Below are 16,692 nucleotides of genomic sequence, written 5' to 3'. Positions count from 1 at the left end.
CCTGGGGCTTGTAAAGGGCTCCTGGTCCCTTCTCTGTTTCCAGGCCACAAGCCATGGCTCTTGCCCTACATGGCATGGCCGTAGCCCTTCTCACCAAGCCCACTGCTGCCTCCTCCTCAGCCCACTCTGGTACTCTCCCACCAGATCCCTGACCCTCCCAGGCTGAATCCCATGTGCCTGGTGGGCTTAGGCAGGAGGGCATAGCAGCTCCAGAAGGCCCACTGGGCGTCTCTGCTCCTGAACCACACTACCTATTTATAATGCACATCCTTATTTTCCCCTCGGAAATGGGCAAAAAAGTATCACATTATCCACATACAAGGCAAAACACAGTACCTCTAATTCTATATCATTGATAAAGGAGAAAGATCAGAAGTAACTTGAATGAACATAGTAGTTATCATCTACACAGCACTACGAGGTGAATGGCCCACAGTAAGACACAAGGAAGTGAAGGAAGCCCTGGCCGTGAAGACATAACAGGCAGCCACTCTGAAGGATCACTGGGAAGGCCGCCAGAGGACACATACCCTGAAGTGAGAAAGCAGAATGCAAATCAAATGTGGAGATGTTTACGACTGTGTAAAAATCCCTGCATGTGAGAATGTGCCCAGAGAAAAGTTGTTCTGCTATGATGATGTGATTAAGGAGATTTATTTTTATACTAAATTGTCTTTGTCTCCCTCTTTAAAATGCAAATATAATCATGTCACTTCCCTGCTTAAAATTCCTTAGGGGCTCCCAATCTTTCACAACAGTAGTTTTCAAATTATTTTTTTCCAACAGCAGAACCATTTATCAAACAAAATATAAGCCCCTTAGGAGGGCACACTAAGTCTTTCCAGATATGACAGGTGGCACTCACCCAGCCTCAATACCAGCTAAGCTCCCTGGACAGGACAGCCTCCTCTTTCTGCCAGTCAACAACATGGAGAGGGGCTGAGGGAGGCATTAGGAGCTTCTGAGGTCTCCCCCAAATGCATTTTGTGGGGGGAAGGAATCCTCATAGCCTTCACAGGAGTGCAACCATTGTAGAAAAGAAGGTTTAAACCAAACTGCATCAGAACATTAAACCCCCTCACCACCCTCCATGGAATGCTTCAAGGCCAGTGTTCCTGGGAACCAACAAAACAATAACTTTCTACCCCTGCCCTGGCTGGCAGCCAATCAAGGGAATAACTCCAAGATTTGTCCTTTGTGCAAACTCAGTCTCTCAGCAGAAGAGAATGACTTCTAGCAAGCCCCTCCCACATTCCAACCCTCTTGAAGCTATGTGACCAGGAGCTGGCTCTTTGTCAGACTCCACTCTGCTCTTCTCTTTTTAATAAAACCTCTTCTTAATACCTGGGCTGGTTGCCTCTCCTTCTTGCAGACCCTCACCCCAACTTTACCACTGAACCCCTGACTTTGCAGTGTCCACCACAATGGTCCAGAGTGAAGCTGTGAGCGTTAATGTGAGTTAATGTGCCAGTTAACATGGAGAATGTCTAAGTCAAGGCCAGATATGGGGTGGTCTCTTAATAAAGGTTGGCTATTACTGCTGCTACTGTTGCTGATGAAAATGATGATAGGAACTCAACAAATTAGTAAATTACTGTTGTTAGGAGATAATCTATTAGACTAGAACTACATTACAATGTATGAACTTGATTTGTTCATCTTTATGTCTCCCAGAGCCTAGCATAGAATGCTCAAAGAATGCTTTCTGGATGGATGGATGGATGGACGGATAGATGGGTGGATGAATAGATGGATAGATGGATGGATAGATGGGTGGATGGATGGATGACAGAATGAAGGATAGATGGGTGGATGAATAGATGGATAGATGGATGGATAGATGGATGGATGGATAGATGGGTGGATGGATAGATGGGTGGATGGATGGATGGATGGATGATGGATGGATGAATGGATGACTAGATGGATGGGTGGGTGGGTGGGTGGATGGATGAATGAATGAATAGATGTAGTTTACCCCAATCTCAGTGGTAGATGCTAACAACACTTCTGAAAGGCACAGTCTCCATGTTATTAACAGTCCCCCAATTCCAGGTGTCACCCCTACCTCCTTTGGGTAATTGCCAAATTCGGCCTGAAGGGCAAGGCCCCCCAGCCGCAGCAGAGTCTCCTCACTGCAGTGTAGTCTCTCCTCCAGGATGTCCTTCCGAAGCTGCAGGTAAAACTGATGCCTAGTCAGTCTGTGTCTGGGAAAGAAATTCAGAAACGCAGGTGGCTGGAATGCTGAGGGGAAGAGAGAACACTAACGCCACTAAGGGAAGCCAGAGGCCAATGCCAGTGAGACAGTGTGGTCTCCTTCATCCACACCGTGCCTCCCACCACTAACTGAGGGCCCCCCTGTGCCAGCACTTCAATCCAAGGAGATGTTTGTTGCTACAGTTTAAGTGAGGGAACTAACATTCAGTTCAGTGGTGTTTCTAATGAACAAAGGAATGAAGATGCAGTGATCCATCTGCAAACCCATGGGCCTCTCCTCCGGCCCTCATCACCAGGCTGCTGGGCTGTATCTAGAGGAGGCGTGGGCATGTGGGGTCAGGGAGAGAGAACTGGGACTTTAAGTACAGAGTATTTGAAATACAAGGGCAAGTTCTCATTTTGACCAGGGTCTGCCTCAAAAAACTGATTTTTCCCTCTCTTGTTTTATCAGAATCCGATCAACAGAAGATGAGCAACAACAACGATCGTTATCTATATATACTGGATAGTTTGCAAAGCACCTGCCTATCCATTGCCTTGAAGTCAGCCTGGAAATATGTAAATCCCCTGAGGAATAAAGGAACAGCACTCACTGGAGCAGCCCGTAGTGGCTGACAAAGAACTTTATCCTCAGGAAGAGTGTGAAGGTGTTCATGGAGGTCTTCGGGGACTTCTCTCTCCAGCCTTCAGGGGCTATTGTGCACAACCTGGTCTCATTGTCCAGGAAGAAGAACTCTTTGTCTGAAATGAAAATGCAAATGGTTTGGAGAAAGAAAGGAGTAGGGAATGCACCATCCCTCAGACTCACAGCCCGGAGCCCCACCCACAGGTTTGCATATAAGCAGTTGTCAAGCAGGGGAGAGTGGGAAGCCAGTCCTCTGGAAACCTGGTACCAAGGAGCCCCGTGATGGGCTGAGAACAGGAGGAACAGAGGAGAGGATCAAGGCAGAGAAACTCAGCACCAAGAGGAGAAGATGTGATTATTTATCTTAACTTAGAGAGGATGTCACTTAATATCTGCCTTCCAGCTACCATCTTATGGAAAGAAAATGAAAAACAAAGGAAAAAGAGTACTGTTAAGTTCATGCCATGTGCCAGGCCCTTCTGCATCAACTGTACTATCCCCCACCTCCCTAGCTGGAGATGACTTATGGACTCAATATCCGTGTCCTCCCAAAATTCTTATGTTGAAGCCCTAAGTCCCTGTTTTATGGTATCTGGAGGTAGAGCCCTTGGGAGCTAATTAAGTTTAGGTAAGGTCTGAAGGTAGAGACCCCAGGACTCCAGTATTCTTATAAGAAGAGCAAGAGACCAGAACTTCCTCTCTCCATCATGTGAGGACACAGTGGAAATGGTGGCCATCTATGGACCAGGAAAAGGGACCCCACCAGGAGCTGTATCAGCTGGCACCCTAATCTTGGACTTTCCAGCCTCCAGAACTGTGAGAAATAATATCTGCTGCTTAAGCCCCCCAGTCTATAAGACTTTGTATTGCAGCCTGCAGCTAGCTGGGACAAGATGTAAGTGGAGTCACATTTGCCCTTTGACCTGAATGTTTCCAGCTTGGAACTCCACCAACTCAAGCTCAGGACTTTGACTCCTGCTGAGTTGGTGCTCTAACACCTCTGAGAGAGCCCTGTCACAGAAAAGGCACTGCGTCCACCCCTCCCCACCTTGCCTGGGTGTCCTCAGCCACTTCAGGGGATTTTTGCAAGCTTGCCCCTACCCCAATATGCCACACACCCAAAGTGGCTCCCCCTTGTATGGCACAAGAATGCTGACCAGTTTGGGGTGGGAGAGAGAACTTTGAAAGCAGCAACTAGCTTTTGTTCCCAAATGTCTATGTATGTTGGGGGTGGGAAGCAGGTGCCCAAGGGGTTTAAACAGCAGTCACCAAACAGCGCTCAGACCACCTCCCCCCTCTGTCCTCTGCCCTTGCTACTGAATTTGACACCCCATACCTGATGATACTTCCCTTAGGATCAGTTCTCTGCAAAGGGATGGAAGTTCTCTATTATAGGTTGGCTGGGAATCCCTCATGTCGATCTATGAAGGTCTGACAATTAAGTTCATGAACTCATCCTAGAAAAAGTGCTACATTGCTGAATATCACTAGGTCGCCTTTAAAGTGCTCTCCTTGGGAAGCTGTGTACCGACATCAGTACCTCGTCTACCCTTCAAAGCATTTTTGGAACTCGTTTTGGAATGACCATCAGGTCTGGTGATTAAGTTCATGAACTTGTCCTAGAAAAAGTGCTTTGAAGGGTGGACTAGGTGCTGGCATTGGCGCATAGCTTCCCAACGGGAGTGCTTCAAAGGTGACCTAATAACATTCAGCAATGAGGTATGTAGCATTTTTTCTAGAATGAGCTAGTGAACTAAATTGTCAGGCCTCATATATCCAAACTCCAGAGGTAGTCACTTTTGAATGATTTTACCAGGAGACCCCTAGCTAAACCGTTCTAGAATTATCCACAGTGAAGGGCTCAGGGATAGCCACCTGACTGGAAAGAGGCTGATGGGGATAAACCTTGAAGTTGTACTCATAGAGCAAGCACATGGGTTTTATTTAGATTGAACATTATAGATCAATAAAAATACAATGTTTCTTAAAGATGCCTTGATTCACACTTTACAGAAGGTTGAGCAAACATGAATTGATCACATCAAATCATATAATAGCTGTTCTTTTTATTTGGGCAAGGGATCTTTCAGAGGTCCAATGAGAACCATAGAGGAATAAGGACATCCCCCACCAGGTCCACTGTGGTACACAGAATAATCACACAAGCTCAGGAGCCTCTCCTATTGGGGATGGAAGAATAGAGGAACGCTGAGATATGACACTTAAGCAGGTCGGATGGGAGAGCCAAGATTTAACCAGAAAGCCAGTGTGATCCCAGCTCAGCCTCCACACGGAGGTTAAAGAGATCGTGCAGTGGCACAGGAATATTTCAGTAGATGGTGCAGAAAGTTATCAACACCAAAAAAAAAGTCACATCTAACCCTAATAAAATGGAGCCAAGAGGCCATGAGGGAGGGGTGCTCACATGTTACGCCTATACCAAAAAAACCATAAAGAATGTTCTCCAAACTGCTGCTTACTACAGGAGCGATGAGCTAGTGACTACATGAGCCACACAAGGACAGCTGGCAGCATGAGGCCAGCTAGCCACCTGCACAAGAACACTTGCCTGCCACTGTGTCTCCACTGATGGACTGAAATCAACCCCTACCTTGAGCCCCTTTATTTCAAAACAACTTACATGTGCTGCTCTCTTTTGTCTTTAAAAACTTCCCCTTGGCTAGGTGCCTGTAGCTCAAGCGGCTAAGGTGCCAGCCACATACACCAGAGCTGGAGGGTTCAAATCCAGCCTGGCCCTACCAAACGACAATGACAACTACAACCAAAAAATAGCCAGGCGTTGTGGTGGGCACCTGTCATCCCAGCTACTTGGGAGGCTGAGGCAAGAGAATCACTTGAGCCCAGGAGTTGGAGGCTGCTGTGAGCTGTGATGCCAAGGCACTGTACCCAGGGCGACAGCTTGAGGCTCTGTCTCACATAAATAAATAAATAAATAAATAAATAAATAAATAAATAAATAAATAAAATAAAATAAAATAAAAGCTGCCCCTTACCCCAACCTCATATAATGTGTCTATGGTCCTCTATAACATGCATATTCTGAATTGCAATGTGCTGCTAATTCCTGAATAAACTCTTTCTTTGGAAAGCCTGTCTCTGTTTTTTGTTGTTTTAAGTTGACATAATCTGGTGTCACAGAGTGGGATCCATAGAGGGCAATTCTTGTCCCAGATTGGTGACCCCTGGAAGCACATGTGGCGCCCACATGAGCCCACAGTGCTCTCTGCTGACAAGTATCATCTTTCTGCCAGTGGTGAATTCTCTCTTGGATTTGAGGTCCCTCATTTTAGTTGAGCTTTGACTTTATTCTGGAGCTGGCTTTACAGACAGAAAGGACATCATCCCTCTGGTGACTACTCTTCTGCTTTCATTTTTTTGTAAGGAACTTTGCACCCTTTCTGGTGAGTACTCTTTTGGTGTTAGTTGGTTGTGCACATAATTTAAATCAGCATCACGCAGACTTTTCAAACATTATGGTTCACCCTCAGGTATTTTTAAACCACGTGCAAATTACACCAAAATAATTTAGAGTTCCATTGGCCATTATGGAGATCGCTTGATCTCTCCAAGCTTATGTTTCTCTTAGAACTGAAAATTAGAAGTCTGTGGCTACAGGGTTTAACAGTTTGAATAGGATGCATATTTCAGGTGGTATCTTGAGGTTTCAAAATCCATTCAGGACCCAAAGTTGACTCACTTCAAGATACTACAAGCATCTGAAAGCCAGCTGAGACTGTCCTTTCTAGAGCCTTCCCCTCCTTCCTACAATTCCTCTTCCTCTTCATCCTTCTCTAGCTGAACTCCCTTTTTTTCTAAAATCCTTACCTACTAACCCAATTCTTCTCTGCACAGCCACCAACATAATTTTTAATATGTGAAACTTCTAAGGATTTCCAGATGATAAAAATAAAGAGGTTAAATATGCCATTCTGACATATCAACTACTTAAGTAGAAGTTAAAGTCACTTAAAAAAACAGTTAAGTGCAAAATGACCACTTTGACCTTCATACTGTGTCTTAAAACAAGATAAAGGGCGGCGCCTGTGGCTCGGTGAGTAGGGCGCCGGCCCCATATGCCGAGGGTGGCGGGTTCAAACCCAGCCCCGGCCAAACTGCAACAAAAAAATAGCCGGGCGTTGTGGCGGGCGCCTGTAGTCCCAGCTGCTCGGGAGGCTGAGGCAGGAGAATCGCGTAAGCCCAAGAGTTAGAGGTTGCTGTGAGCCGTGTGAGGCCCGGCACTCTACCGAGGGCGGTACAGTGAGACTCTGTCTCTACAAAAAAAAAAAAAAAAAAAAAAAACAAGATAAAACTCTCGTGTGATAGATGACCTCCCTATACCAGAGAGAAAAGAGACATCCTTATCTTTAAGGATGAAAAGTTGAACCAAGAAACTACTGTACAGATCTTGTTAGACTAACTCTTATCTTTTAAGCCTCCTCCCATAATTTAGTCACATTTTGACAGTTTTCTATTCTTTGTCCAATCCACTATGTTATTATAGTAACTGGTTCTAAATGCTGTGCTGGGGTCATCTTATCATGAGGGGTCCAATGCCACATAAAACTTGTATTATGCTTTTTTCCTGTTCATCTATCTAATATTAATTTAATTCTCAGACCCAGTTGGCCCCTAAGAGGACAAAAGTAGAATTTTTTTACCCCTAGAATTTCTGGCAATGAGTACAGGACCCTAAGAGGCTGGGATACCTCACTCACTTCAGAACCTATGAATGAGATTCTGAGAGATCTGATAAGGGCCAGCAAAAGGCAGGAATTCTTTCCAAAGTCAGAGCTCTAGAAGCGGTATAGTACCTAGTTGAGAGGAGAAAGTAAATTTTTTTTCTTTGTCCCTTCTTTTCTAAATTTGAATTGGCAGAACAGAGCTTTCTTTAAGCTAATTCTCTGAATTGTGACGCTTGTCAATTTGGTTCTGGGTCCTCCCAGGAATATTTCTTGTTTTCTTGTCTCTGTCTTTTGCTCATTAAGATTTTACCGTAATGGGGGGCAAGACATGATTGCAAGAGGGACTTTACCTAACAATTGCAATCAGTGTAACCTGGCTTATTGTATCCTCAATGAATCCCCAACAATAAAAAAAAAAAAAAAAAAAGATTTTACCGTAATGAGAAAAAAATCACAGTAAGACCCTCTTTTCACTTGTTTTCTGTCTCCAGAGCTTTGTGAGCAGTGAGGATGGTCTCTCTTGTTTCTACCAGCTAGGGGGAATGCAAATTGTCTGGCTGGCGTCAGGTGGGTAGCCAGCTGGCTAGGAAACACAAGGCGTCTCTGTCCGACTGACCGACCATCCCAGCTCTCAGGGAGTTTGTCTCAAATGCCTCGACCTTTGTTAACAATGAGGGTCTTTCATTTTCCAGGCTATCTTTAGAAGAAATTCTGATTCTCAAGGATGCTCCATCTTTGGCACCCTCTTTGGGGATGCCTCTTGCATCCGTAGTTAAACTGTAAAAGGCTTATTGGTTTTGAGTCACAACTGAAGTAGGTATACCTCTGGAGATTTGAATTTTTATATATAAGTGGGTTTTTTTGTTTGTTTGTTTGTTTTTGGCTTAAAAGAAGAAAATAAGCACTTTTATGAATTAAGCATTTCGCTGGTTGCAGTGGCTCACACCCATAATCCTAGCAGTATTATAGTCAGGTGGATTGCTTAAGCTCAGGAGTTCGAGATCAGCTTGAGCAAGAGTGAGACCCTATCTCAACGAAAAATAGAAAAAATTAGCTGGTCGTTGTGGCGGGTGCCTGTAGTCCCAGCTACTCAGGAGGCTGAGGCAGGAGTATCACTGGAACCCAGGAGTTGAGGTTGTTGTGAACTATGACATAATGGCACTCAACCCAGGGCGGCAGAGTGAGACTGTTTCAAAAAAAAAGAATTAAGCATTTTCTTAAAAAAAAAAAAAAAATAGAAAGCAACCTAAATGTTTTCCATGTTCTGGTAATCTGGTATAGTTTTCAGCAAATATAGGAGCTATTTTAAATTTGTTGGTTTAATTAAAACATGCATATGTTGAGAGTTGTCATCATTAAATATAATATAGAAATACAACTTCTTTTACCTCAATTTATTAAGCAAAAGCTTGTGTATGCTTAAGAGGATAAAATTATACATTCAACCTAAGAACAAAACATACAGTAAAAATAAGTTGTTTGGTGTGTGTCAACTATGACAATAAAAAAGATTGCTAAAAAGCTTATATGCTAAAGCCACATGTTTTAAATTTAAGTTCTTTGTTTCTGTGATGTTTTTTGATACTGAACCTGATTTACTAACAAGAGGAATAATTTAAGATAGTGAGCAACTTTGTGTAATATCTAATGTTGTTTTCATGAACAATTCAAATATAATTGTTAAAACAAGTAAATTAATAAATGTAAATATAAGTGGGATAAAATGGCGTAAACAAACTTTTCAATTATGATTATGTTTTATAAGATGCATCCACACAAAAATAGTTTAAAAAATGTTTTTGGTTAATTAAATCCTTAAAATGATACCAAATTAAATTAAATGGAAAATATTTGTTGAATAGATCATTTCTAAATAAGGTATAATGCTGAAACATTAATTGCTGAACATAAGTTTAAGCTTATATGCCTTTGGCTTCTTATTGCAGAGAAACAAAAAAGATATTTGGTTTTGTTAATAGACATGTCCTATGGTACATTGAAAAATTGTGCTATGAAGAAGCATATATGTCTTAAAAATATATAATATATAAAATAGCATATGCACAAATTTGTAAAAGGCTGATTGCTTACTTTCTAGTTTCTAGTTTTTACTAGATATTAAAGTTGTAATTAATGTATGTTATTTTGTTGTTTTTTTTCTTTTGAGACAGAGTTTCACTTTTTTGCCCCCTATAGAGCATCACACCTCCCAGCAACCTCAAACTCTTGAACTCAAGCGATCCTCTTGCCTCAGCCTCCCAAATAGCTAGGACTACAGGCACCCGCCACAATGCCTGCCTATTTTTTTTTTTTAGAGATGGGGGGGTCTCACTCTGGCTCAAGCTGGTCTCAAACTTGTGAGCTCAAGCAATCCACCCACCTCAACCTCGATTACAGGCCTGAGCCATAGCACCCTCATGATGTATGTAATTTTGTATACAAAGTGTACAAACAAGTAAGATAGGTTTTTGATGAGAAAAGTTATAAGGAAGACATGAGGATGTGTTTTTATTTGTTGATTAAAAAGTAATTGTTTCTAGTTGGAAGTTATTTAAAGGTTGTTTCAAATGAATAAATAAAGAAAAGGTGATACATATAAAACTAAATGAATAAGAACATCATAAAAGGTATAAGAAAGTTGTAAAAGGCTTATGGATGATGAATCTCCTGAAAGGAATATTTGTGTGATCCAGCTGACTAAAATTAGGAAATTTTGTTTTTCTACAACTTGAGCTTTAATCTCAAAGTACACTAATGCAACACTTGAATTTGGTCCTGTTAATATGACTCGATTTTCCTGGAGTATTAGCTTCTGCTATAAATTCTAAAAAATTATGGCTAGCTACAGGGTCTCAAGCCTGAGGCCAAGGAGGGTGGATTACTTAAGTTCAGGAGTTGAAAATCAGCTTCAGCAAGAGCAAGCTGTCTCTACTAAAAATAGAAAAACTAGTCGGGTATTATGGCAGGTGCACACAGTCCCAGCTACTTGGGAGTCTGAGGCAAGAGGAGTTTTGTTTTTTTTTTGACTTTTAAACAACAGGGATTTATTGCTCCCAGTTCTAGAGGCTGGAAAGTCCAAGATCAAGGCACCAGCAAGTTCTGTGTCTTGTGAGGCTGCTTTCTGTTTTATGGATGGCACTTTCTAGTTATGTCCTTGGGAGTGGAAGGGAATTCTGCTCTCAACTGCATCTTATAAGGGCACTAATCTCATCCATGAGGGCTTCACCCTCATGACCTAATCACCTCTCATCATGCTTAGGATTAGGTTTCAACACATGAATTTTGGAGAATACAAATGTTCAGACCATAACACGTGATAGATGTACAATCCAATTAATTGCCACAAAATGGACACATTTATGTAACCACAGCACAGGTCAAGAAGTGGAACTTTATCAAGATCTTCAGGCATTCCTCATGCCCACCCCGCAACTCCCAACTGCTACCTTCTTCCCTCTCCTCTCACTTCTAACATCACATACTAGTGTTTGAACATAACGTATTTGTCTTGTTTTGAAACTAGTCTCTTCCCTCTGCATCATATTTTGGCTTATATCTGTTGTTCATTCATTTCATCGTTACTTACTATTCTATATATGAATATATCACAAATTTCTTTATTCCTTCTCTTATTAATGGATATTTGGGTTGTTTCATTTTCGAACCATTACTATACTATTAAGGCAGCTGTGACAATTCTTGTTCACATCTTCGGGTAAACCTACATACAGGCACAACTTTAGTAGATGACTATAGTTTTCCAAAGCACTATGCTGTTTTTTTCTGTTCTAGCAGTGTATAAGCGTTCCCAATGCTGTGTCTTTGCCAATAAATGTTCAATATTGTTCATCTTTTTAATTTTACCTTTTCTGACGGACGTGTATGGTTTTTCTTATGGCTTTAATTTGCACTTCTTGGATGACTACTGAGGCTGAATACCCTTTAATATTTTTTCTGCCTATTAGGAAAGCGTCTTTTATGAAGTGCCAGATCAAGTTTTTTACCCGTCATCTTCCTTTGGGTTTTTGTTGTTGTGTTTAATCAGGGGGGTTCTTTCTATAGTCTGGACTCAAGTTCTTCATCCATCAGTTAGGCAGAATGCAGCTCTCTTATCCCACTCTGTGGCGCAAGAGGAGTTCTTGAGCCCAAGAGTTTGAGATTGCTGTGAGCTACAATGATGCCATGGTACTCAAGCTTGGGTGATGGAATGAGACTCTGGCTCATAAATAAATAAATAAATAAATGTAAAAGGGTTTTCTTTACCTGTTAGATAAAGATAACTGGCCTACGAAATAAAAATTTAGTCTTTTATCAAGATTTCTTGTGGTCTGTGCTATCTTTTATTGGGTCCCTTTGATTACTTCAGAAAGTGAGTCTTCTCAATACAAAAGAGTTAAGTTTTTCCTGCCAACTATGAAACATTCTGTATTTGCCTTTTGAAGTCTTTCAATATCCTTCTGGTTAAATGAATGACTACCACTTAACAGTGACATGTGATCCTATTTTGATTAAGTATTTTAAATCTTTTGACAAACTTCTCAAAATAAAATTCAAAATTAAGCCTTTTTGACCTTGTCTTAACCTTGAGATTTTCCAGCTGGGCCCCCAGAAACCACAAAGGATGTGTCCCTAACCTTGTAAAAGAGAGATAAGAAACTAGGTTATTTGATATGGTAAACTGTATGAAAAACATTGTCAAATAATAAATGACATGAAGCCTGCTTTAACTTATATTTACAAATATGTTATTGATATATATCTTCTGAAAATTATACAGAAAATTCCTAGAAATCTCATATGTCTTGGTATAATCATGATATATGTTACAGAAATTCCTAGAAATCTCATATGTCTTGGGATAATCATGATATATGTTACAGAAATTCCTAGAAATCTCATATGTCTTGGGATAATCATGATATATGTTACAGAAATAATCAAATATCCTGTCAATTGCTGGTTATAATGAACTCTCCCCAGACTTTTAACCATGGCCCTTCTAACCATTTGTCATCCACAGGAGGTTATTGTTTTGATTCTTCTCTAAAAGCATTTATAATAAACTACAGTCCAAAATTGCTTTTACTTCAAGGAGGTTCATGGAAAGAACTCTAACAACTACAGATTTTTAATAACTTTAAGACAAAACCTTGGAGCTGGGGAAAAGTGTCCAAAAGTCTTATTAATAAATTAGTTTGTGAATCTGCTAACCAAGATTAAATAAAACAAGGATTAATTACATTAGGCTCAATGAACCAATGAAAAATTATGGATTCTTACAATTTTTTATTTGAAATGTTGCCAGTTCTTTAAATGTGTTGTTTTCTATATTTAAGGAAATGTTTTGTTTTTATGCTGTCTATAGTTTACAGAAATTTGATAAAATGTACTCTTGTGAATGAAATTAAAACTTTTGCTTTTTCTTCCTACCTGATTGCTCTAGAATTCTAAAACTAATCATAAGTATTCCTATTTTTATGAAAATATAGCTATTTATATAAGTCTAATAAGACTTTGCTCTCCTCATAACAGGATATAATTTTTTTAATTAATTAATTTATTTTTTAATTAAATCATAGCTGTGTACATTAGTGCAATCAAGGGGTACAAAGTGCTGGTTTCATATGCAATCTGAAATATTCTCATCAAACTGTTTAATACAACCTTCATGACATTTTCTTAGTTATCGTATGTAGACATTTGTATTCTGCATTTAGTAAGTTTCACCTATACCCATTCTCAGATGCACCATAGGTGTGGCCCCACCAATTACACTCCCTCCACATTGGAGTCGCAGCTGGGGGCCTGGGTGGGCATCGGGCCCTGCTACTCTAGCCTCTGCCACCAGCCTGTCCGTACTGTGAGGAACCCAGGCCTACTCTCTTTATTCCCTCTGGGAGAGTGCCAAACTCAGCGACCTGACTGCTGGGCTGGATTGGAAGTGGGGTATCCCAGCAGGGATGAGATAAGTAACTTGCTGGTTCCCTGGCCTGAGCAGAGAGAAGTGTTTGAACGAACTGTTTGGTGGCCTGCAAACTGTCCTAGTTCTAGCCAGTCTTATTGAAACTGTGCTCTACAACAGGGTTCTAGGGCTCTTTGCCTTCAGTGTTGTGGCCCTGGCTATGGGCTTACTTTGGGCTCCTAGTCTCTGATCCTGGAGCTTGAGGCTCAAAAGAGCCTCTGCCCAGCCCCTCAGCATTACCATACCAAGTCTCTCTTTTAGGGGTAGCAGAGACAGGGCTGCTTGCCGGAAGCCAGCAGCACTCAGCCCTCCCTGCTATGCCAGCTTCCTCAGCTTCTGTAAGGCACTCAGGGTGGGGTACAACAGGATCAAGACAACTGTTTGGAGCCCCTATATTCCCAGAGGTCCTGATGCCAAGGGATAATGGGCCTAACACTGCCTCTGGAGCTCAGGCCCCAAATTTTGCCCCATGGCCTCTGCCAGGTGGCTTTGAAGGTGATCCAAACAAGCCCCTAATCTGTACATGGTGACTGGGGGTGCTGACAGGTGCCTCTGTAGGCTGAGCATAACCTGACCCCTCCAACCCCTGTAAATACTAGATCAGTGAATGAATAAAATTCTCCTAAAAAGTGGAACCCCACCCCCCACCCCTCTCCTCCCTTGGCCCTTTCCCCATATTCTTGTGCTATAGTTGGGTTATAGCCTTCATATGAAAGCTATAAATTAGCTTCACAGTAGGGCTGAGTACATTGGAAACTTTTTCTTCCATTCTTGAGATACTTTGCTAAGAAGAATATGTTCCAGCTCTATCCATGTAAACATGAAAGAGGTAAAGTCTCCATCTTTCTTTAAGGTTGCATAATATTCCATGGTATACATGTACCACAATTTGTTAATCCATTCATGGGTCGAGGAGGACTCCCCAGGCAATTGAAGCAGTATCAAATATTTTAACAGGATATAATTTGAAATTGGTGATATTGCTAAAGCTTTGACTTAAAATGTTATATTTGAAAAATGTACATAAAGTAACAAGTAGTGTAAGCAAAATTCTGAAATTTTCCTTGGCTTGGCTTATTAATCTGAGGGGTTTTCTGAGCTTGAAAAGAACCTATGTGGTCAATTGCTATTTTTGCCACATTTATGTAAATAATCAGGCCAAGTTTAATGACGCTAAACTTAATTTGCAAACAATTAGTCTTACTTTGATTATCTTTAGTAAAAATGGGGGTAACTGAAGGAAAAAGTGTTTCTAAACAAAAACTATATAGTATTCCTATTATTAGATTATAGAACTGTTATTGAGTTTTTATTATCTACCTATAGACTTGACTAGATCCCGATTTCTTCTAGTTTCCTCCAATATCTGGCTACAGCTCTCCAACTAATACAAACTGCTCTGTTTCTGAAGCCCTGTCAGCTAAAGCTGGACAATTTGATGTAAAATTCAAGGAACATGTTTTATCCCTTGGTGTGCAGTTTGGGTGTGAGTTCACCCAAACACGCAATGCTGGCCTGGTATTTCAAAATAATAGCCAACATCTATGAAACCGACAAAATTAAACTTAACAATGAACTCCAGATAGATTTAGCCTGGGAGCCACTTCTTCTGAACCTCCTTGTTGTTCAAATGTGCCTAAAAAGGATTTGATATAAACTCCTGGCTGCTGCAGTGTGGTTGGTCTGGTCCCAACACTGAAGGGGACAGGTTCATGCCAGCACCAAGGAACAATCAAAACCTAATCACCAGACGATTGATCAGCAGTGCTTTCAGAGTAAGATCTGGATCAAAAGGTGGAAATGTGAAAGTTACAAGCACTAAAGGAAGTCACTTATATCTAACCCTAATAAAATAAAGCCAAGAGGTCATGAGGGAGGGGCATTCATGTATTATGCCTATGCTGAAAAAAAGCACGGAAAATGATTTCTAAACTCCAGCTTGCTATATGAGTTACACAAGGACAACTAGCCATCCGCACAAGAACACTTGTCTGACACTTGTCTCCACTAAAGAACTAATGTCAATCCTGCAATACGCCTCCATAACCAGTGATCTTTTTCTTCCAAACAACTTACATGTACCTCTCTCTTTTGCCCCAACCTCCTCAGATGCACCCCCAGTTTGCTGTAGCATGTGTATCTCAGATTGCAATCACCTACCAATTCCCAAATAAAGTTATTCTTTGGAGTCTGTTGTTATTTTGGATTGATAATGGAAATAAAGAGTCCCTAATGCTAAAGCAAAGAGGAAAGAGGGTGTAGAATGGAACCTTAATTTAGGCTCCTAGGGTGGTGGTGCTGAGTCCCCATTAGTCCTGCAGATTAAATGGAAAGTTTTTAAAATTTGCTTGTCTAATTTCAATGCACTGAGATTGATGGATGAGATCCAGCAAGCCACACAAACCCACATCATCTTATACTTGTTATTTCCTGACAATTTTCTGCACATACTTAACAATTTACACATGAGCACCTGAAGCCTTTGCCATGATAACTCATGTCCAGGCACCCCACTTTCAAGCAATTTTCCTAGAAGGAATACAGCTCAGGTATCCAGATACCTGGCTTAGTGGAGGCACCAGGTCAGATGTGGACACCCCAGAGATGCTTACCTTTCATGTAAGCCAACCCAAAGTAGGTGAGTTCCCCAAGGTTGGCAAAGGACATCACAGCATTGAAGACAACCCCAGCTGTTGACTCCATGTCACATTTCACCTCCAGACACTGTCCATTCAGCAGGACCACACAGAGGTCCCTGAGAGCCAAATAGGATTTTCCTTTTTTTGTCTGAAAACAACAATACTATCAGTTACAACAGTAAGTTATTAAGCCTTTAGCATGTGCTAATCATTCTGCTAAGCCCTTTCACATGTGTAATTGACAAATAATCCTAAGAGATGAGTATATTTAAGATTCCTGTTCCACAGATGAAAAACTGAGGCTCAGAGATGGTAAAGAACTTGACGAGGGTTGCAAAGTTAGTGACTGAACCAGAATTCGAATATGAGCTCTCTGCCAGGTTCTGAAGGAGCTAGGAAGGCTGGGAAGTAAGTCTTACCAATCAATGTCTTTCTCCTACAGAAATCTTGGCTGGCTCCCTGAGCTTGTCAATGAATCACACACCCTTGGGGGTGTGTCCTCCAACACCCGATATCCATCCCCCCAGGTCATGGCATAATACCAGG

The 16,692-nt window shown here is 41.4% G+C and overlaps 1 protein-coding gene across 1 annotated transcript in view; it reads right to left on the bottom strand.

The window, feature by feature from the left end:
* FRMPD2 (FERM and PDZ domain containing 2) overlaps positions 1-16,692 on the bottom strand; it is a 113,505-nt gene that overhangs the window by 50,061 nt on the left and 46,752 nt on the right. Inside the window, exons 10-12 of the mRNA XM_053586027.1 lie at positions 16,120-16,294; positions 2,811-2,958; positions 2,069-2,207 (exon numbers count right to left, since the gene is read on the bottom strand). Of these exons, the coding sequence (XP_053442002.1) occupies positions 2,069-2,207; positions 2,811-2,958; positions 16,120-16,294 (462 nt within the window). The remainder of the gene's footprint in view (positions 1-2,068; positions 2,208-2,810; positions 2,959-16,119; positions 16,295-16,692) is intronic.

This window comes from Nycticebus coucang, chromosome 3 (genome assembly GCF_027406575.1).
Source record: "Nycticebus coucang isolate mNycCou1 chromosome 3, mNycCou1.pri, whole genome shotgun sequence".
Lineage (NCBI taxonomy): Eukaryota > Metazoa > Chordata > Mammalia > Primates > Lorisidae > Nycticebus > Nycticebus coucang.
The sequence above is the reverse complement of the archived record's forward strand: the minus strand, read 5'-3'. Positions and strand labels throughout refer to the sequence as shown.